The following is a 23652-nucleotide window of genomic DNA, read 5'->3' as shown; positions in this document are numbered from 1 at the left end:
AGCTCTTGCAGCCCACCATCCGCAGCCAACAATCCATTTGTTTACACCGGTCCTTCAGCGGAACCTGGCACCTCTGCATCTGCATCAGCCTGCTTTCCTCCTGGAACCTGGAGCAACTCCAGCACTGTAGCTCCACGGAGGCTGTCCACCCGAGAAAACCTCGCCTCTTCCTTAGTCCGCTGCAGCTTCACTCTCCGGAGCCGGACACACTGTAAGTGGCGTCCGTCTTGGACCTTGTCTGCCTTTGCCCCGCCACCTGCTGGATCTGTATTCCTCATCGTGGGTATAGCCGGCTTCCCCTTTGCGGAACATGCAGTCTTTGGGACCATTATTCTGACCGTTCTCTCCTGACAGTGCCGACAGCCTTTGTAGGGAAGGGCCTACCTCGCCAGCTGACCAAGCGGCACTAAGCACTCCTGAAGCAGTGCTGCCCACGGGCAGATCCCAAGCCCCGATCGGGAGTCAACGAAGGCACTGGAGACTTCAGCGTCAAGAGTCATTCCCTTCAAGCCGGTAGGAAGAATCTTTATCTTTTTCCCCCTAACTCAAAAAAGATCCATTTCACAGTGCTAGTGCAGGATCGCCACAATGGCCTCATTCGGCCGCCATCTTGCATCCCACCGTGAACTTAGTCCCTAAAGTGCAATTTCCACTGATTTGTGAAGTAGTAATTGAAGGGCTAAAGAGTACCAAAATTGCCACAAAGATGATGTGCTTCATTAAGTATACTACATAAATATAATCTGTCTCTCAACGGTACAATACCTTACAAGTGACTATTAAATACTTATTCCTTACACAATAACAGAACTCAGTTTATGATAGTGATATACTTGAAATAAAACTGTAATACATCTATGAATGTGGGGAAAAATTATAAGGTGGGTGCCTATTGTGTTCGACATTCAGATTTGTTTCAGACATAAGATGGACATTTACCTATCCCAATTCTTTGATCTCTGGTGTCTTGGTTTGCCAGGTGCATTTGGCATGTAATAGCAGTACAGATTGTGCATCTTTCCCGTTAAGCACAAACCACTCAATCCAAGGTTTGAGGATGTACATCGATATGTAGTATCCTACTGCTCTTTTTTTCTGTTTAGTCAATGGAGTAGCTCCAAAAGGCATGGTGAACAGTGATCTGAAACCAGTAGTACTCTTTAACTTAGAAGTGAATGTTTGAAAAGATAATTGGAAGAAGAGTGGAACATGCCCTTATGATACCAGCAGTTACATTCTACATTATGAATTGGATCCTGCCTGCGTTGCAGGTGGTCATCTCTCTTGCCCATGGTTACAGTAGGCAAGGGGTTCCCCATGTTGGATTTGATAGTATTTGATAACCATTTTGGAAGATAAATTACAACTTTTACATGGACAGTAAAAGCTTTCTGCAGAGAGTGATAAGAAGCGTGATGGACTTCATCTTAACAAGGCTCAGTGTGGTGGTAAGACAAATTTTTATTTAAAATCACTAAGGGTGGTCAGGAGTGGAGATGGACTCTCCATAATGTATCTGGATAGCTTTGTGAATTTGTTCTTTAAACAAGATTTTTCCCAAAAGTCTGCGTAGTGTTAGCTTAAGTATTCTCAATATTCCTCTATAAAACTTTAAAATGTGAATTATTTGCTATCTATTTTATAAAATGTCTTGATTCTACATTTGTTTGCGGAGAGAACATTTAATACACAGTAAGCAAATTTGTCAAAAAATATAGAGCATAATGTAAGACGGAATTAATACAGGACTATGTTAAGTTGCTGCACACACATTTCAATCTTGGTACTGACAACCTGGGTTTTTAATGTTTATAGGAGACAGTTGAACTTTTGCAGGCGAAAGTGAACACCTTAGACATCGCATCTCTTGATCTAGTAGAAGCAAGATTACAGGTAAGCTTTAACTACAAGTTGATAATTGTGTTCACAGTTAAGTTGTGCTTGACTGCATCTTGTTGCTGGACTGCAATATCACAGTGGAGCTAATGGATTTAATGGGTAACTTTAATGTTTCAGCTGGAAGACAAATTGTTATCCATTTCACAGTGATGTTTTTGTTGCTAGACACTAAACTGGATTCTTCTTTGTCCATGGTCACTTATGAATTGCCTGGGTAAACTGAGCTAAGCAAGACAAGTTACATTTTGTAGAGTATCCTGCTCATACCACTTGAGTCCCCACCCTTCTCATGTATGCTGAGAATATGGGAAGAAATACAGCAAAATTAACATTGATAGACAGCCTTCTCCACCTTTTGGGTGGTATTGTCATGACCTTATAACCAGTTTCTCCAACATTGTCTATAGTAAGAGCTACTTAGGTTCATTGAAAATCGTCCTGAACTACTAATATTCTTAGTATTGTAATATTGACCACATAAGTCACAATTATACTAGTTCCACCATATACATGATCACTGGTAGTGATCAGACATTATTGGTAGCCGTAATGAAAAACAGCTTTAGCTATTTGGAATGCATCTACATGGGTAATACATAATAGTCACAGCTGCAATGCCCCGTGCAATGAGGTGGTAATATGTCTCCCCGAACCACATATGTTATCACTTATATCCGCTTTCAATATAGTTTTCAAATTCAGCCATTTTTCTCCAAACACCAGCTTCTGAAAAAGTCCTGAAAATACACACATTTTCATTTTGAATACACGTTTATCAGTTTTGATGTAAATATATACAACCAAGCAAAAGCTTCTAATTTAGCAGGTTAGGCTACATAAAGGAGAGCTACTTACAGGAAGCTGGAAAGCTGCCAGTAGTTCACGAGCTAGTCATTGGAGAAGACTGCCTTGTAGCTTATGTGAACTAGCTTGTTTGAGTGTCCCTCTTCTTAGGAACTATCAAATCAGAGAAAGGAAAGCAGTGGGCAGTCATTAGTGACATACATTGTAAGTTTTTCCATTTAATATCATAGTATCTTGTTCTATCATTAATTGTACTGTACTACTTTCTATCCTATCAACTTCAAGATTTTTTAACATTTTAGTGCTCTTGTTAAATTGAGGTCTATGCAGGTCATTTAATGTAGGTAGATGTTAGATGTCAGGTCTACACACATGTATTAAGCCCATCTATCATGCATTGAACTATCTGCATGACATACCATGTGCCCTTCTATATGTCCATGCAGTTGCAGTAATTCATTACTTTTCTATTGCTTAATGTCTCTAACCGGTGCAAAAACAAACTCTGGTGACTATCTCTTTAGCTAAAATCTGGCCTTCTCAATCTTCCTCCAGAGTGTCCTTGGAAAGATGAATGAGATAGCAAAGCAGAAGGGTGCCATTGAAGATGCAGACAACCAGAGCAAGGTGAGTTGTTAGCGCTTACAGTGAAATAACTTTTTAATTTTGTTAGAATTAATGTTGATAAACTAGATCACTGTTGGAGTCATAATTGTTTGCCCTTCATTATGAGCTACTTAGGATGAAATGGGTATTGAAACTCCAGGCACAATTGTAGTAATATGATTGAAAAATAGTTCTTGTGTTTAATGCTAATAGCTTTGGTACATGAGAGATAGCTGTAAAAATGGCACTAAAAGTACTGGGTGCATGTATAAACAAAACCTATTTTGGAAAACAAACATAGGTCTCTGTCTTAACACGTTCCATGCTGATGACGGAACCGCTCGTCATCAGCTGCGGTTGGGCTGTGCTGATGACGGAGCGGTTCCGTCATGGCCCGGCCGCCGCGCCTGCGCGGCGCGTTCTATTGAGCGGGGCGGGCCATGACGGAACCGCTCCGTCACGAGCACAGCTCAACCGCGGCTGGTGACGGAGCGGTTCTGTCACTAGCATGCGGCCGCCGCGCGGCCGCCCCGTCATCGCTGCGGCAGAATAGCCGCCGCAGCGAAAGGGTTAATGGTACTTTTTGTTTTTACCTTACCAAGGATGAGAAGTGCAGCGAATAACGCATTTGGGTATCTATAAGCCCTAAGCCTTGCTGTGCTTTGAGACCACTCCACTTGTCACACCAGATTATGTTTTTCCAAAATAATTATAAATGACATGCTTACATAGAGCAGGATTTTGTTAGGGGGCTTCTTCCATTGTTCTCTTCAATTGTCGTTCCTATTTTGTTTCCACCCAACACAGCATACAGCTTGGTGCAGTGGAAAAGACCACTTAACCCACTGCCTTCCTTAAGTTTGTCTGCACAGAACTTGTACAAGGTGTTCACATCCACCTAAAAATATTTCCTTTGCAGTGACAAATGCGGTACAAAGTTTTTACTTTAATTTTAATGTTGACTTTAAATACCACTGTTTATTTTGCCTGTATTTCAGGTGCCCAGTTAGCTGGAGACTTATTTTCTGTTTTTCTTTCAAATTTCTGTTTATAATCTGTATGACTGTCATACTTTCTATTTATTTTTGCAGCATAAAACAAATATTGATCAATGCACACGCATGCCAAGGTCGTACCTCATGGTTTTGCCAATGCTTGTTTATATCTGATATTCATGTCTCAAAGTTATGCAAGCCAAGTCTCCTCAATAAATTAGTTGTGTGCGCAAAGGTCTTGCCTAGTAGAGAACCAGCATTCCAAGATATAGTGTCTTAACAGTATTTCTCTAAAGTTGACCAACCAGTATTCTTGAAATTAACAGATTTGTCTACCTTAAAGTCTAATTTCCTCTTATTCCCTCACAATAGGTGCAACAGCTGTATGAAGTCGTGCAGAAATGGGACTCCATGTCCGCCACACTTCCTCTGGTCGTGCAAAGGCTGATGGCAGTAAAACAGCTTCATGAGCAAGGTGATCACTTTGCTTTAGTCATCTGAACCTTCCCTGAGCATGTTTGATGTGTCTGTGAATGTGTTATGTTTCATTGTTTGGATTATAAAACCTGGAAAATCCCTCTTTTCCATACTGTTATGATTATATGCAGGAATGCATGTCGGGCCTTCACATAGTTTCTACGGTCCACGACCGGGTATTCTACTGAATCTGTAAAAGCCGGCGTATAAAAAGTGGGATGCTTTTACATATGTGCAAAATATTTATCTGTACCAAGTCATACATATACAGATCCATATCATAAAGTCTGCAACTCTGATTCTGTGTTGATGGTAAACGGTTAGTCCATTGAAAAACATTTAGCATTATTGATTGTAATTCAGGACACATTTTTCATTTTAGAAGGTTTAGTGTAGATTAATAAAGCATGTGTGTGATTGCTACAGTGCAAAAATCATTGACAGAAAATCACAACAACGGCATGAAGACCAAGGACAGGTGGAGTTTGATTTGGTTAATCCTGGTTAATCCATCCAGCGTGGTTTGCTAACTTTCCTCTCCGTCACTCACACTCAATTTATAGATATGTTAACACGATATTTGCAAATTAATTTTATCTAAACTTGGAATGTGGTTGGCTAAAAAGAGCTGAACATATTTGTTTTGACACCGAGATTCAGCAATTACTCAGTGGAGATGTAAGATGTTGGCTAGGCATTCCACCCATGCAACAGAGGGCTTGGGTGCGTAATCCATAGACACTTTTTATGCATCTCCTATAACTCGTGCCTCTTTTGATGAAATGGTACTAGACGTATTTAAAAAGTTGACAATTTAACTTTGGTGCTGAAAAGATTTGTGCAGCTAAAACAAGGGGCACAGTCATGGACGTACCATGGTGTGGCTCACTGGTTAGAGGCGGCAGACCCGGAGGCTGAGAACGGCCCGGGACCAGGGTTCGATTCCCGACGCGGCAGGGTCGAGGACCAGGGTCAGCGGACTGATAATTCCCGCCTCGGTGCCCACTTTGGGCAGTGATCACACTCGGTAACTCTGGGCATTAAGCTTGCCTCATCGCTACAACGGCCCCCCACAGACGCCGGGGATGCCTGGCTTCACCTTGGGGATACCCAGCATGGGACCATCTCACAGGGAAAGCCAGGACGGGTTCCCCAGCGGTCATTCGCGCCAGGATACTCCGGTAGTAATTGAGCGCGCTACAAAACACCTTACATTTACATTTACATTTACATTGCATTCTCCATCCAAAATAACTCATGGAAGTGTGTGCGAGCGCCAAAAGTGTTGATTAAAGTCTATACCCTTCAGGTCCTGTGGGCATGGTCAAGGTTATTGCTTAGTACCCACAGGACATACCCAAGGTTTTTCCTTCAGTGCACAGCACATACGGGTTGTTACTTTATTTGTCTGCCTCTCCTTTTTCCCAGCTGGTACAGAAATGCCTGCAGGAAAAACCAGAAAAAATGCTTGTCAAGTAAATACTATAAGTTAAAATGTTGCTGTGGCAACCAGCACAAGTTTGTCCTCCCTCAGACAGAAAACTGGACTCATGACATGATGCCATCTGACCTATTTGGGCAAGAGAGGTTTGGGGTCAGAATGGCGCAGAAATTCAGAAAATCCTATTGGTATTGGTGGTGACAGCCTTCTTCACTTTTCCGGGCCCTCCATCACCTGTTCAGGCAATACATCCTTAGAGCTATAACAACAGTGAGTGCCTCTTGGAGGGAAAAAGCCCAATTAAACCGGCTTAGAACACTGAGGTAGTGTCCTGAAGCTAAATCTCATAGGAATGTTGAACTGCTCCTTGCCTAATTTCTTCTACCAGAAATTGACCCTTGCTTCCAACAGAGCACTGGTACCTTGGGACTGGTTCAACCTGAGTCAGAGATTCTCCGCTGGTCTTCAGCAGGACACTGGTACCGGTTCAACCTGAGCATGAGTCTCTGCTTGTCAAACAAAAAAGTCTAAATCTCTTGCTGGTGCACAGAATCTATTCCCATGAATCCCAATGTTTTGTCCACTACCAAAGACTCAATAAATCCTCGAGGAAGGCAGATTGTCTCGAGATGCAGGTATGTAATAGGTGAAGTATGCATGCATGTTGACTTTTTCATAAAGCCCTTTGTTTAATTGATCCCCTCATATATGGTGGTCTGTACTCCTTTTATCAGCACCATTGAGGATTTTCTATTTTACAACAATTCAGACATTTTACTTAATATAAAACCTCCATACAACATCATCTCCCAGCAGTTGCCTTTGAATGCTCTTCACAGAACGGTTTGTTTCAGAACTGAAAATATGATTTTCCCATTCTCAAATGTAACTAAAATAGCACTTAAAACTAAATGCTTCTCATTCAAGGGGGAGATTTTCTTATAAAAGAAAGGCTTAACAATGGGCGCTTGCTTTACCCAAAGCATAGCTAACATTTATGTATCACATTTTGAAAGCATACACATTCTGATAGCATCTAACTCCTTACTAAGATGTAACAAATTTTCTGCGATAAATGGATTATATTTTTGTAATTTTGAAATAATGGAGAAGCATTGATCTTTAATTTATTGAATGGATTCAAAACCGAATTATTTGACATTTGCTTTTCATCAGTACAGACAAGAACTCAATTGCTTAGATCCCATTTTAAGGCAGTTAAATATTTTTAATGATCTACAGAGGAAGCCCTATTGTTGGATACTTCGACTGATATAGATAATGTACTCCTATAACTTGTGCCCCATCTGACAATAAATTCCATTGTAGTTCAACTCCGATAAAACAGCAGTCTTTTGTGGTTGGTGACGTATGATATGCCCCTGTTATACATTTGTAGTAGTATCCAAATATGTCACTGTTTTTATGTACACAAACTATTTGGGAATAAGACATTTGGTATTTATTGGTCCACGCCTCTTGTGTTTTGCAGACGTGACAAAGATAGTGCTCTTTGTATTCATTTATATCATCTGTATGTTGGGTATTAACCAACGTTTTGGGTACTTTTGATGCTTGCCAAACTTGAGTACTTTCACATTAATTGATTTCAGCGGACTATGATGGTGTGTTTTTTACTTGGAGGTGATATTCAAATCTAGTCTTTCCACACCACAAGTAGCCGTTTTGGAAGAGGCATGACTGTGATCTTCCCAAAGAGCATGTGCTTTGTTCTTTACACTTCAATTGTGGACAGGAACTATGCACTGCCACTGCTCAACCTTTGACCTTTCTTTATTTCTTGACTTGGAAAACTTACTGTAAGGGTTTACCATGACTCCATTTTGGTGATTGATTTTTTTTTTGGGGGGGGGGATTTTATTTAAAGTCTAGTCTGTAGTTGATCATGCATTGATAAAGCTATTTACCCCCGTGGCTTATTAGACCTGTGTAAGCCACTTTTATCGACTTTGTCGATGCATAGCGAATTGCATATTGTAGTGTGAATTTGTTTTTTCACCTTCATTTATATTTCTTTTTCTATAGGACCAACGAAGGATAAAGTGTGTTAAACTTCCTTTTTTGCCACTATTCATGTGTGTAGAACTAACGAGTATTATTGTACAGTTTCGACTAAATTGTACTGCAGGCTTTTGTGAGTAGTCAAGGAGAGGCTGGCTCCGTTATCATGGATTTACCACTGTGGTACATCTATAGATCTCTTAGCAGTACATCAAGGACTAACAGGGTGGTTTCTTGGAGGATACCAGCTACTCATGGTCGACTCGTGCTGAATCAGCAGATGTTACCCTTTGATTTACCTCTTCATAGCTTTTTTACACCTTCGGAATCCATGTACTCCTGCGACTGACTGTCTGGTATAGAACCGAAAGAGTCTGTACACTCGTGTCACCTGGTATTAGGCACTCTACCTATTGTTTATGGGGATAGTAAGGTGCACAAACTCAACCATAGCTGGATTAGCTTGCACGTTTTCCGACCCCGGATTGATCACCTACCTAAAAGGTTTTCATGTGATTTGTCGGCAGGAGACGTGGGCTAACTTCAATAACTTTTTTCTGGAGGGTTTCAAGTTATTTAGTGTTCCAGCCACTCCAAGCGTGGGGAGGTCTAAGGGTGGGCTGGCTATTTATGTATCTGTGGCTGTATCTTGTCACATGAGTGTGTTAGGTACTGACAATCCCTGTTTGCAGGCTTTATCCTTCTCTCAGGGGTCCTCCAACTTGTTGCTGTTGAACTTTTATAATGCTGTGTCTGCCCCTTCAGATGCCTGTAACATTTCTAGAATGGTATCTCTGTTAAGGAAAGTGACTTTGAAGGCTACTTACAATGGTTATTTAATGATTGCAGGAGACTTGAATATACATCTGTGTGGGAACCTAACAGTAAGAATTTATTTTAACTGAAACAGGTTGTCCACATATCTCGGGCATGCACGTTGAACACACCTTGCAGGGAGAGATGTTGAATTCTTTGTTAGCCGAGTTTAATCTAACTATGTCCTGGAGCAGGATGGTCAATGGAAGGAACCCCCTTAATCCGAAATTCCCAGTAAGGGTTAGTGCTACTTTCATAGATTTTATCTTTGTTTCAATCCCTTTTTTCCAATTTCTTTTGGATTTTATCATTGATGATAGTATTTTTAGTGATCATAATCCATTGTGTATATTGTCTGTGTGGGCGAGACTTGGAAAATCCCAAATGTTAGCTTCTAGGAGGTCATTAAGGACAATAGATCAGGTTAGAAGACTTAGTTGGGATCAGATTACCCCTGACTCCTTCTATAAGTCTCTCATGATTAAATGCCAGAGGGAAATTGATATCTGTACCACAGGGCGGGACGAGGCGGGGAGGTGTTAAAACCATTCTCAGCCATCTCGCTTTCCATTGGAGACTTGCCGAAGGCATCGCCCTTAAACTCTAAAGCTCGAGGCATAAGATGGTTTGATCATAGCTGTCCCCGCGCGGCTAGGAACTTGAGTGGGGCCCTGGGGACTAGACCCAGGGTCAGTGCCCTGGTAAAAGAGTGCAGAGGTATATATAAAGCTGAACTAGCAAGGCGTAAGGCCGAGCTTAAGAAAGAGGCATGGACTAAGCTCACCGTGGCCTGCACCTAGAAAAACAGCACTCAGTTTTGGAGTGTTGTCAACAGCCCCTTTCTGGCGGGGGAACACGCACAGGTCCTTGATGCACACATCACTGAAGAGGAATGGGTGACTCATTTCCAGGATATGTTTACAAGCCCATCTGAATCGAACATCTTCACTGTTGGAGGGAGGTCGGCCCTTGTTATTACAGCAAAAGAAGTCAGTAAAGGTATCACAGGCTTAACTAGGAAGAAGGCCCCAGTAATATCCCCCCAGACCTTTTTATATCTAACCCGCATCTGTGGGTACCCATCCTTACTACTGTCATAAATGCAGCAATCAGGGATGTTCCACACCGTACATGGTCCATATATACCATCGTCCCAGTTTTTAAAAAGGGAATATGGACAGCACACTGTGTTACAGGCCCATATCGCTGCTTGTCTCTTTTGTTAAAGCGGTGGGACACATCCTGTTGGATAGGTTAACGAGCTGGGCGGATGTGAACAACGTTTTAACCAATATACAATATGGTTTTCGGTCAGGGAGGTCGACAGTCGACCAATGCTGGAAAGAATACATGATTGTCAGTAAATATTCCATTGTTCGATCAGGTAGGATATATTTGGCCTTCATGGACTTGTCCTCCCCTTTTGATTGTGTAAATAGAAACAAGCTATGGGAGACCCTGTTGATTATGGGCGTAGATAAAGACATTTTCTTATTTTTACATGAGCTACACAGGCATACCAAAGGAGAGGTACGGTACACGAGATTGTAAGGTTACTCGTTAATTTCCAATCGAGAGAGGGGTCCGACAGGGATGCATTTTCGCCCCCTTTTTATTTAACTTCTTTATTTATAGTTTGGAGAAAGTTTTAGTTGACACACAGGCAGATTTCCCTCAGGTGGGTCGCAGGGGATTTGCCCGTATTATACGCAGATGGCCCGAACTGTGAGGGGTTTGCAAACCTTACTTACCTCCTTTGTAAAGTTAATGGAGGACCGGGATATGTTGGTCAATAACACCAAGTGATACGTGACGCAGGTGGGGCCAAGTTTAAAAAAGGATTTCAATTTTAGGGTTGGGGCTTTCCCAGTCCCTAAGACCAGCACTTTTTCGTATTTGTGGGCTACGCTGGATGGCAAACTCAACTGGGGCCCCTTGCGAAGTAAAAAGAAAGACTTTTTAAGGAGTAACGCTGCTATTTTTAATTTTGTCTCATGGTTGGGCAATAAACCCATAGGTGCAATTTTGGGGATCTTTAGGGCAAAATGTCTAAGGTATCTTATGGCAGCGAAATTTGGGGCTATATCGCACTGGAGGAGCTACAAAGAGCTGAAAATGGGTTTGAGACGTCTCCTATCTGTTCCACAGGGAACTCCTGCATTCATCGTACAGGAGGAGCTGGGTATGCCATACCTGACTGATACGTTGTCGTTTCTCGCGCTTTCTCATTGGCTCAGTCTGGTTGAACAAGGGGACCGCTCTAAATAGAGATCCTAAGGGATTGTATGGCTTTGGACCACGCCCTCCACATTCCTTGGTTAAAATACATCCGGGATGAATTTAGGGCCCTTGGTAGGACGGATCTCTTTAGCAATCCGAACTCAATAGAAAGAAAAGATCTTCTTTGGGCCAATGAGACTTTCTTTAGACAGCGGCTGGTGAATATGGAAGAGTGTGAACTAATGAAGCCCAGTGTACGTAAATATATTATTCTTAAGACTGTACCCACAATAGAACCGTATCTTTTTGAATGGACAAAGACGGAGCCCTTTTCCTGAAAAACAATACTTCTCTTTTTAAATTGTCCTGTATTGATCTGCTACACTGGAAAAAACTGTTCCCCTTAACATTTGTGCCACATCAAGAGCACCTTCACGTCCGTTTCTGTGTGCAATACACATACACTTTTGTAACTATATTTTGCATCAGTTTGGCCACTTTGATTTGCTATTACTTAGTTGACTTAATAAGCAGTAACTGTTATCTCCTAATAGCCTGGATAGACTTACCTGGTAACGAAGTCATTGATTTATTTTAATGACTGATTCCTAAGGAACCATTGATTTAGATTCTCAGTGTACAAAATGCAATGCTTCTAAAAAACATTGATACGACTTTGTGTAACGTGCCTTGGTTTGATATTACTTTGTCTGAATGACAGAAAAAGGACTAGAGGAGAGAAGGAAAAGAAAAATCGCATCAGATTTTTGCCTGTAATCATTTTGGTACTGATGCTGCTCGCGCACTCCCTGCTAGTACTGAAGGGCGAATCTCACCAGCCATCTGCTGTTATTGAGCTTCTCAGTACACCTTTAGTTGGCACGGATAAGAGTCTAGCGTTTGAGACTTGTCTATATCCTACTGCTCCCAATTAAGAAATTCATGTAGTCTTTCTACTCTTGTCTACTTTTGTTTACAGAGGAAATACCCATGCTGAATATTCTCGTCACCCTGTGCACTCCTCCAATATTTTAGACTATTATAAACATCTTGAGGCTTACTAGTTTAATGTTTACGACAATACTCTCATAATAATTGTGCAAAAGGGTACTGACACATCTGCAAAGTCATCGCAGTAGAACACTTGATGAATCTGAATCTAACTAGGCACAGGACGTTAGTGATAAAGTGTTGAAATCAAACTTGAATAAACCCTTTCCTTATCTGTTGATTCACCAAAACATGGGTACATATTTATCAAAGTTTGTTACAGCTATTCAGTACTAGTCCCACAATTAATCATTCCTTATTGAGAGACTGTTGTCTCCCCTCCTCGCATGCTATGGGGCTAAGTAAACCGATTCCCATGGGCTCTCAAAAAAATACAAACAATTCCTTCAACCCAGTCAACTAAAGACTGTATTAAATGCTCTGATTCAGTTGTGATTACACTAGGATAATCAAAATGTTCTGAACCCGAAACCGGTCCCAGGAGACTTATTTCCGGTCCAAGGAAGATCTGGCGTGGCAGTTCGGAATGAACTGTTCCCACGAGGCACAGGATCAAGGCTGATTTGCATATAGCTGGGTCTGAACTGGGGTGGAGAAGTGAGCTAAAGAACGATGATGGATTACCCAGATCAGTGACTGGGGGTGAGAGTCTTAAAAGATTCAGCACTCCGCCCATCATCTCCTTGTGTTTGCTTTGTTCGACCTAAGTTGGCAGGGTATGCCCAGACGTGGGTCCCATGCTCTCTTTGCCACTGGATTCAAGCTAGCCTGGCTGAGGGGTGTTGCCCCCAAAACCGGTCCTAGGATGCTTGTTTCCGGTCCAGGGAAGACCTGGCTTGGCAGTTCGGACTGGACTGTTCCCATGAGGCACAGAATCAAGACTGATTTGCATAAAGCTGGGTCTGAACTGGGGTGGCGAAGTGAGCTAAAGAACGATGATGGATTCAACCCAGATCTGTGACTGGGGGCGAGTATCTGAAAAGTTTCAGCGCTTCATCAATCATCTCCTTGTGTTTGCTGAACCCTTTCAAACCAATTGCCCATTGCACAATGGGACATTTTTAGTCCACTTAAAAGAATCCTCCCTGATTCTCATAGGTCAAAATTTGCCTTCAATTGAGCCCAAAAGAAAGTTCAAACTTGTGTCTTTAGGCCACAAAATGTTGCATGTGGGCAAAGTGCCTCATCTCTCCAGCCTCCTCAAATTATCTGGGTACAAAAGAGGGATCCACACTAGAAAAAACACTCTACTCCAAGGAAGTGCGAGATTACATAAGACACATGCACAGCATCTGTAAGTTTCTGAAGTTGTAAATTAGTTATGGAACTCTATCCAGGACCTTAGACCAAACCTTGAAATCCGAACTTTGCCTATCTGATCTAATTAGTCTTCAAATGTATTATAGTCTACTCAAGTAGAACAGCTGCTCTTGTATGCCAATTGTAAAAAATGAAATCTTGTTCTCTTTTTTAGATGCTCTCTAAACTCTTGGATAGTATAGCATACTTTCTGTGTATGTTGCTTAAGTTACGACTTTGGCGCAACTCTATGAGGTGTGCTTCCTACCCACGGGTGACACGTGTACTTGGTTCAGTGCATCTACGATTAATGTGAAAGCTAAGGTATTGTAGTCCCGCAATATACTATACAACCTGTAATTGACACACAATTCTTCTTCTGGGTTGCTAAAAATCCCATAAAGCGATCAGGGGCACCATGGGAACAGCAACAAACCTTATTTCCTTATTCACACTACCACCCACCCTGTACTAAGAAGAATGAACTCTTTTACGTTTAAAGTATATTTTACTGTAGGAACAGTCTGTTTCTCAGTACAGCTAAAACAACTACGCAGAATATTCCAAAAACAGCAAGAAGATCCGTCCTAAATATCAAGAACAAAATTAAGATTTCCAGTATTTCTAAAATGTAATTTATTATTTTATCTAAAACCCAACTCCCTAATCCCTACTTTTATGTGCTATGCTATGAGAGCATGAACGTTAGAGCAGCTTGTAATCTAGAGTATTTTAGGGAGAAGAGACTCACTGCAGACCTTGTTGACAACAATGGCGGTCTTTAGAAGTGCAGGCTTCAAGACATTGTTCCCTGCGAAGGTCAAACACCTACTGCGGTAGCAGTCAATCGATCTTCCACTGGGATGTGGCTTTATCAGCTTCAGTTTTCAGGTGAGATGCATCATCTGCTAAGTGTGTAGTGTCCTGGAAACAAATTAGACCCTCTCTGGCAGAATCTCAGGTGATAATCTGGGCAAGGGACCTCTGTTCCCCAAGTGGTCAGATGGCAGTGCTTATATACGAACTCTATTTGGAATTACTGATACATTTTTGAATGTCAAACATGGATTATGTAAACCAAAGTGTGCGTCCCATATCTTTCTTACAAATTCTTAAGGCAAAAGGACATCAATTCAGACTACATTATTCTAATTACCTAACCTTGACATGGTGTAGCGGGGCCATGACAATTGACCCAGATGGATGTTGCATTACATGTTATACTTATGTTATTAATCTGAAACCTTGACGATATCGCAGTTCTAGAAAGATACGGTCTGGCGACATCTGGTTAAAAGTCAGATATGACAATGATTTTGCAGCATCAGGAAATATGGTGGCTTCCATTGTCTAAGTTGAAGAAGATGACTGCCTCCCTGAGGTAAAATGAAGTCTGAGCCTATATAAGATGGAGTCAGACCTTAGGGACTTTACGTCTTATCGATAAGCGCTTCAACACCGAACATGGGGGCAGTGACTGTTATTTGAATGCCTTAATATACCCAGTACTATCAATGCTTCTATATGTAACAGTAAATCAATGGTAACTTACCTTTAGTCTCATCTAATATTTCTTAGGCTTTTAATGGCAAACTACTTTAGTCCTAGTACTCTATCCATTTTGTGTCAGTTTCACATTTACATTAATAAGGTACTTTATGTGTAAATATAAGGCACCCCCATACCCTTCTTGTGATTGAGTGCTATGTAGCATTCTTAAACTAAATAGGAAACACTTATGTTCACTGTAATTCTGTTAGTTTTCGTTCTGGCTCTTCCTCCTTCACAATACACATAGAGCAATCACCTTATAACATGGTACAGCAGGGATCAGCCTGTGGGTATACTCTGGTATCTGACAGAAAGTGGCTGTTCCACAGGGGAAGGGATGCTTATGCTGTGTTAACTTTCAAAACTTAAGTATGGCAGTATTCTTTGAGAAGCTTTTTCTTCTTCCATTTGCAAAGCATGCCATTAGAAAATATTTGCAAAAGTGAGAGAACCAGCCAGAGATAGGGGTACTACACAAGGCAACTTTTCCCCCTTTAGCCATGCCTGGTCACAACTAAGGGTATGGATACTGAACAGATGGAGTATCCTATGCTGCTGAATGTTGCGGGTGAAGGGCATGGTTGAAGTCTATACCCTGTATGACGAAAGGAGTGAAAGTAACTGACTATATATATATATATATATATATATATATATATATATATATATATATATATATATCCTTCACAAATGTGTCCCTTTTTAAAGACACGCGGAGCACACTGGGGATTCAATTCAGCTTCTTTATTGCATTCAGCATGACGCGTTTCGTCTATCGACTTCCTCAGACGCTGTGTGCAATATGAGGAAGCTGTTGTTTTCAAAAGCATTTAAAAAGTCAGCCTTGGCCCCTCCTTTCCCGGCATCAGCGAAGAGGGACTCTTTTCATGGTCCTCCCCCTTCGAGTTCTTGGGTGCCATCTTTAAGTGTGTTAAGTTGTTATCATTCGTGCCATTCGTGTTTTTATGGCCAAGTGCACTTTAGTAGTCCTCCATCAATTCTGGGTATTAACACACTATGCAGTTCTATGGTGCATTCATCCGGTGATGTTTTAATGAGCCTCTTGGTCCGCTTTCCCCTTTGCACCTGCCATTTTACAGAACTCCGCTTCTGTGTAAGCCGTTGTAAGTAAACAGCGTTACATTGTGGCAGTCACAATCCAATCAAGTTGGCAGGTAGCGGGATTCCTTTCTGACGGCGGTTCCGACAGGCAAATATTCACAGATGAGACCCAAACGCCGCTTGCCTGTCGAGCTGCTTAAGGCGGGTGCATCCTTAGTGAAATATGAATTGCAATGTTTGTAGTAAAATTAAGCAAAAAATATGTTGTCATGTAATGACAAATGCAAGGTACGGTGATGGATAGAATGCTTGAATTAATCTCAGCCGCTGGCGATTGCTTGGGCTGCATTGCAGTCCATTGTTTTTCGCACACCATGCCACTCTAGACAAAGGCCACATCTTGTGCAAATCAGTAATGACCCTGCTCTGCTTGGGAATAGCCCGTTCTGATCTGCTAGGCGAATTCCCTCAAGAAGGGACCACAAGCATCACCAGACCCGTTTTGACCTAGTTAAGTGTCATCAGCTAGGTATAGCTTGAGTCCTGTGGCATAGTGAGCATGGGGCCTACGTCTGGGCATACCCATCACACTATGGGTGTAAATGCAGCTACGTCTTGAAGTTGATGCTTCACTGATGAGATACTGCGATGATTAGAAAGCAGAGTTGCTTGGTGCAGTTCGTTGCAGGAACTACTCGGGGAGACCTGGAGAACCCCTCATAAAAATAATCGCTTATGGCTTTGCATCCTCTGGCAGTCCGCTTCTTGGTGTTTCTTACACCTGAAACAAGTTGGGCTTTTCCCTGTGGACTATGTCACCTCTTGCAAGCGATGCACTCTCCTGTACTCTCGAAAGAGGTAGGTAGGTTTCCACATGCTGCGCACTCTCTCGTACTCTCCAGCAGTACACAGATCTGGGTCGCATTTTTATATTTTTCCAGAAAGGGGTTGTGAATCGATTTGTCTATCCCAAAACTGGTTTCAGTTGGTTCTCTTTCAGATGTAGTTTGGCAATCTGGCAGCCAAAGCCTTTGTCCAAGATGATGGTTATCGCAGCAGGAAGCAGTGCTGCTGGTTTCAATCAGGAGTATCCAAAACGGGGACAATGAAGTGCTAGATCTCTGCACCTGGTTGTCATTAGCATTTCTGATTAAGTAATAGGATACAGGAAAATGCCTGGCCCTGCCTAGAACCTTCCTCACCCTTAACAGAAAGTATGACACCCCCGCACCCCTATCATCAACCAGACAGCAATGCTCAGAGATAACTTATCAACAACCTTTTGCTAACAAGAACTTCATGGAATTTCTCAAAGTAGTTTTGTCTCCATCCCCCTAAGTTCAGTATCTGGGTCTCCTCCCTCCAGCGACAGGAAGGCAGTCAGTACACTTCCCCTGTTTAAAGAAGCGGTATCCACCCTCCATCCTTTGCCATGCCGACCCATGGGCCATCCAAATGGATCTCATCGGGCCCAGCACTCAGACTCTCACCACACATGGAGTCTTACTACCTCACATGTGGTGCACATAAACACACACTCAAAACATAAACGGAATGTTGGCCCAAGGGTCTGGATAGTCGCACTGAAGCAGAAATTTACACGTGACATCAGTAGATCACAATCTCCTTTGACACAGGAAAAAAGTTTAGTCAAGACTAACAATTTAAAAAACACGGTATGTTGCCATCACTTCTTCAAATAATAAACTCAAGACATGTGAAATCAATAAGGACTAGCCTGTTTGTGAAGTTTTACCTTGACTCAAAACTGTATGACAAAGTGCAAACCATTTTGTTTGTTCATGAAGCCCTCACCCACCGACCTGGTTGTTATGTTATGTTATCCGGATTTATAGAGCGCACAGATGCCCCAGCAAAGGGGCGTCCTGGCGCTAATAGGACAGAAAAGCCGGACAAAAGTAAAGGCAGGGACATGAACACAACAACATTATGGATCTAAAGGAAAAAGAAAAGTTTTAACAGCCTTCCTGAACGCCAAGAGTCCGTCAATTGCACGGATGTGAGCAGGAAGGGAGTTCCATAGCCTAGCAGCAAGCACTCTAAAGGAGCGGCCGCCGATCCTGGACCTCTTAAAGCGTGGAACAGTAGCCAGGTGTAGTCCTGAGGACCTCAGGGACCTTGATGGAACATAGGGAGAGATGAGATGCTCCAAAATCTGAGGGGAGGAGTGTTTCAAGATTTTAAACGAAAGGCAAAGAGACTTAAACTTAATTCTCTGAGCGACAGGAAGCCAGTGGAGCTTATGAATAGTTTTTCTGGACGAGCAAAATCTTGGTAAGCCAACCAGAGCCCTGGCGGCAGCGTTCTGAACGTGTTGAAGTCTAGAAAGTTCAGCCTGATTAGCTCCAAGCAAAAGAGAGCTAGAGTAGTCCAACTTAGACAGAATCATAGCTTGTATGAATGAATGAATGAATGAATGAATGAATAAAATTTATAATGCGCAAACAATGACCCGCAGGTATCAAGGCGCCTAACAGAAAGAGGTCAAAAAAGATTATTGCTTTGCTACATGTACGCTTGCGTGAAAAGGTGAGTTTTCAGAGCCCTTTTAAAAGCCTGAAGGGTAGACAGTGATCTTATTTCCAAAGGAAGTGCGTTCCACCATGTAGGGGCCTAGGTGGAGAAGGCCTTGCCACCCCATTTCGCTCTCCTGAAGCGAGGGATCGTTAGCAGAAGTCTACCGGAGGATCGTAGAGTTCTGGTGGGGAGATAGCGGGAGAGGATGGAACCTAGACCAGAGGGGCTGTTTCTGGCCAGAGCCTTGTATGTCAGACTAAGGATCTTAAAACGGATCCGGGCCTCTACGGGTAACTAGTGTAGCAGCTTTCTAGCTGCTGTGGCTGAGGAACGCTTGGGGAGATCCAGAACGAACCTGGCAGTGGCATTTTGGACTACCTGCAGGCGCTGCAGTAGGCCCTTTTTCAGGCCCGCATACAGTGCATTGCAATAGTCGATCCTAGAGCCTATCAGAGCAACTGCTAGTTGTTTCCACCGGTTGGTGGCATGCTTCATCATCGGGCCCACCCAGTGACACAGAGTGTGTCCCGGGTGTGCTTCGACGCCTGAATACAGCGGAGCAGGTATGTTACTGAGTGTGCAGTGTTGTGATGTGAAGGTGAAAGTTTTAAAAGCTAAACAGGGGTCCCAGTACCCGAGGGTAAATTGCACTTTAATAACTGGGCCACTGTTAGCATTAAAAAGACTGATGGATGTGATAGGAGTATCTATTAGGGCCTCCTTCATCCAAGCGTGGTCTACATGTTTCAGCCATGCCATTATGATTAAAACTGGCTTTCCTCAGGACCAAAATGTGAAGGTGCAATCTTAATTTAAGCGAGTGTATAATTAAAAAATGTGAAGCACTCGCTAAGGTGCCATTTGTGCAAGCGGGATTCCCTCTTAGAGCATCACTGGACATACGAGTATGACAATACAAATATACAGGGGAGAGTCTTAGTCTGGTAGTATATAATCACAAAACATTCTGATTGCCGGTTCCTATTGTACTGTGCAGACAATAAAAAGGCGGCAAATGGTGTAACCATATTGGTGGTATGGTTAGGGTGTAAATTATCGTTTATGCATAAAGTTTTGTGGTGAGCTACACATCGTAAGCATCACATACATAAACAAACAATGGGGTGATAGGTGCATGAAGGGAATATTATCCTCACGTTGGCTTTTGCCATGAAATGCCCCATGGAGTGGGCATATAGCATATAGCCATGTCTGAACTGGGGTGGCAGAGTGGGCTAAAGAACGGTGATGGATTAAACCCAGATCATTTGACTTGGTGTGAGTGTTTGATTGATTCAGATGCTCCGTCCATAACCACCCCCTTTTGTACCGCTTTTGGCCGCCATAAGTGTGGCAGGGTATGCTCAGGCGTGAGTCCCTTGCTCAATTTGCCACTGGATTCAAGCAAGCCGGGCTGAAGACGGCTCGAATGCCAGAAACCGGTCCTCGGAAGCTTGTTTCCGGTCCAGGGAAGACATGGCTTGGCAGTTCGGGATGGACTGTTCCCATGAGGCACAGGGTCAGACTGATTTGTATATAGCCATGTCTGAACTGGGGTGGCAGAGTGGGCTAAAGAACGGTGATGGATTAAACCCAGATCTTTTGACTGGGTGTGAGTGTTTGATTGATTCAGATGCTCCATCTATCACCACCCCCTTTTGTACCGCCATGGAGTGGTCCAGCAGAGGTTAGGACCCTGGAAAAAGAAGAAGAAAGGGGCCTCGGGGGTTAGCGACCTGTGAAGGAAAGGCTTACCCGGACTGTCGCTGAAGTGCACGTATACTCACGAAACTATCGGTCGAGACCTGAGGTGAACCTGTTGCTCTCTCGTGGACCTCCGTAACAATGCCATGAGGAGTGATTTGCCTTCAATGTTTGCCGAATGTTTCAGATCACCTGTGCATGCGAGGACATAAAAGAGAGACTATCCTTGCTGAGTCATGTCTACATTGCACGTGTGTGGGGAGGTAATGTTTCCGTTCGTGCATGTGCGGTGCTGTCAGGTTGGCATCTGCGTCTTGTGTGCATCCATTGGGAAAGATAGAGATCCCTGTGTGAATGCGCGCTGCTGTTGGGCTGGCGCCTGCGCATTGTGCCTGATAGTATTCCGGGCAGGGCAAAGTATTGATGAAGAATAAAAAAATGTCTTTTACAACTTAAAATTAAAAACAAAACCAAACGCTAATGGAGTTAGCGGACCAGAGGTACTTTGACTGGCTGTAGTTACCAAGCATATGAAAGTTGCACAAATATGAATTGGCCCGGTTGGCCCCTAAAACCATATACTAAAGAAGTGGTATAAGTACCACAAGTCGAAAGGAAGTAAGGCCTAGGGCCTTGGGAATCGCTGGAGCTGTGCTGTACTAACTCAAGTTAGGAACTAGGAGGCCCACGGGATCTGGTTTGCAGTGCGCAAAGTTAGGAGCAATTTACATTGAAGTCAATGGATGCGTAAAAGTTAAAAAGGTGAAGGTAGGAAGTCTTCCGGTCAATCTAGAACTTAACCCTTTGGAATCTGGACACTAGGAGTGCTAAACTACTCGGGGGCACCGGAGTGCCAGCGTTACCTCACCCACAGGAAGCGGGTGCAGTGGAGCAAAAGTGTCATGATTCTGCAGGAGTTCAGATGGAGCCTTGGAGTGTTGATGCTGCAGGCGACCTGATGTGAAGAGTTCCGGTGGATCCAAGGGTGGATCTGAAGAGGTGAAGACCTGAAAGCGGAGGGGACAATGTTCACAGTAACTAGCCAGTGACCGGCGTGGGACCAGGCGTTGTCGGGTGCCAACAGGTGATGTCGTGAAGCTTGTCTCTTCAGCAGCGTGGACTAGGCGACGATGATGACCAGGAGTCTCTCATGAGCTGTCCCACGTAGGCTCTAGTTGATGGCGGAGTCAGCTTCTTGATCTGAGCAAACAGGCCTTGGCTAAAGCAAGCCACGCAGGAAACAGAGAAGGCTTCTCACTCTAACCAGCAAGGTCAGAGGGGTTGCTGCTTTTAGGAGCAGGGCCATTCTGGAGCAACTAGACCAGCGGTGGAAAATTGTAGTTTAGTCGCCAAAATGGCCACTAGCCAACGGACTAGCAACCGGATAGGCGCGTCGAGTGGAACAAAGCAGAAGGGCCCCACGCAGATCTCGTGAGAGCTGGAGGGCTGGTCCTTGGTGCAAATGTAGCTCCGTGGTGGGGCTTCTCAAGACCCCAAGCACAGCGATGAGGGTGCCTCAGGGGCTGCGCAGTCAGCTTCTCGTGGGCTTTTTCAAGAGGTCCGGTCCCACGTCTCAGGTCACCTCCACTCGTCTCAGCTTTGCAGGGCCTGTGGATCAGGCTGTTAGATGTCTGGGAGTCTGGTTCTTGTCGGGCTCTGGGCTCCGGTCTGGCGGGAGGCGGCGGCAAAGCAGTCGTTGATTGCTGGATGGTGCCTGTATTCACAGGGTGGCCACTCCTTGGCCACGAGGGAGATTCTTCAGTCTTCTGAGCAGCAGAACGTCGAAGGTCCACAGTTTCTTCTTCTTGTCGGATTTCAGGGTAATCTGCAGTCTTGGGACTCAGCTCCTACTTTTAAACCAATTCTAGGGGCTGGACTACCTACTAGGTTCCTCCTATGTTTATCATCGAGTTTTAGGGCACAACTCCAATCATATATAGTCAATTCCAATTTTTCAGAGTCCACATCCAATTAAGAAGTCTTGATATTTTCTCAATTCGTTTTTATTTTCTTGTACTCAAAAGAATCATCAGCCAACGCGTTTCGTTCTGACCACCAGAACTTCTTCAGGGCGTGTATAATTGTAGAAAACACCAACAGTGAATGCCACTGATATGTATAGGGTCCTTCCAAACAACAAAAAATATTCCAATTAAGATATCTGGATAAGTATAACTGGCTGGCTTATTCTCACACAGGCAGTTAGTCACAAATGTTGGTAAATGAATACGATAGTTCAAACATCAGATATGATAATCTCAGCAGAAAGCCTTATTAAGGTTCCTTAGTATATATCCTCTTTGATGTTCCAAACGGAAATCCGGCACCATATATTCCAAATTCATGATCTCAATTAGATTTGTGGCGAAAATTGCACTGCGACTCGGCCATATCCGCGCAAGCAGCAAACGGGCTCCCAAACCAGGTCCAGTTTAAATCGCGTCTCCTATGGGTGGGACCAGTAAAGGGGGTGGTTACACCCCCTTTCCTTTATCCAGTTTCGCGCCAGAGCTGGGGCTGGAGTGCCCCAGCACCGCTTTGAACTGGCCTATGCACGGGGACACCTTGTGTGCCCCAGGCATGTCTTATTCTATTCAGCCCTACCTAACCAGATACACAAAATCCTGTCTGGGGTGGTGCTAGCACCTCCCAAGGCAGGAAACTTTGTCCAAGCCTCCCTCGCTGGAAGGACTCCCAGCAGAAGGAGGTCAGACTTGTGTCTGTGGTGGCAGCATTAATTTTGTGATGCTGAGGCTCTGTTGTTTAACTTTAACCGGGGTTCGGTTCTGTACATGTCGGGTCCTACTAGAAGGGTGGGATGCTACCCCCGTTGCCAGAATTGGCGAGGGGGTAGTATTCCAATTTGTATGACACCTTACTCGACATGTTTTGATAATGTCAAACCAGAGTTAGCATTTAAGCGCGAGGTTCATAATGCACTTAAGAGTATATGGTATGACGCTATCAGGAAACAGCTAAAGGACATGGTTCTGAAAGCTGCAGACAGGCTCAGCTCATGCTAGAGCACCATCTCACACATAACCAAGCACTCTGCCTCCAGGATCGATAAGGCCTGCCTTTGGAGTGACTTATAGGTTACTGTGTGTCCTTGTATGTGTTAGATATAGGGTTACTATACCTAAAGCAGCGGGTGAGTTCGAGGCATGTGGGCTGCTGAATTCATATCTGTGCATAGATCGCCACCTA

The 23652-nt window shown here is 43.5% G+C and overlaps 1 protein-coding gene across 1 annotated transcript in view; it reads left to right on the top strand.

Annotated features, from left to right (window-relative positions):
* DCTN2 (dynactin subunit 2) overlaps nt 1-23652 on the top strand; it is a 337558-nt gene that overhangs the window by 285390 nt on the left and 28516 nt on the right. The window contains exons 10-12 of the mRNA XM_086966662.1: nt 1816-1893; nt 3259-3330; nt 4677-4779. Coding sequence (XP_086822788.1) covers nt 1816-1893; nt 3259-3330; nt 4677-4779 — 253 coding nt within the window. The remainder of the gene's footprint in view (nt 1-1815; nt 1894-3258; nt 3331-4676; nt 4780-23652) is intronic.

The sequence above is a fragment of the Lissotriton vulgaris genome, chromosome 1_1 (assembly GCF_964263255.1).
Source record: "Lissotriton vulgaris chromosome 1_1, aLisVul1.2, whole genome shotgun sequence".
In the NCBI taxonomy this organism is placed as follows: domain Eukaryota; kingdom Metazoa; phylum Chordata; class Amphibia; order Caudata; family Salamandridae; genus Lissotriton; species Lissotriton vulgaris.
This window is presented reverse-complemented; position numbering and strand designations above follow the sequence as displayed.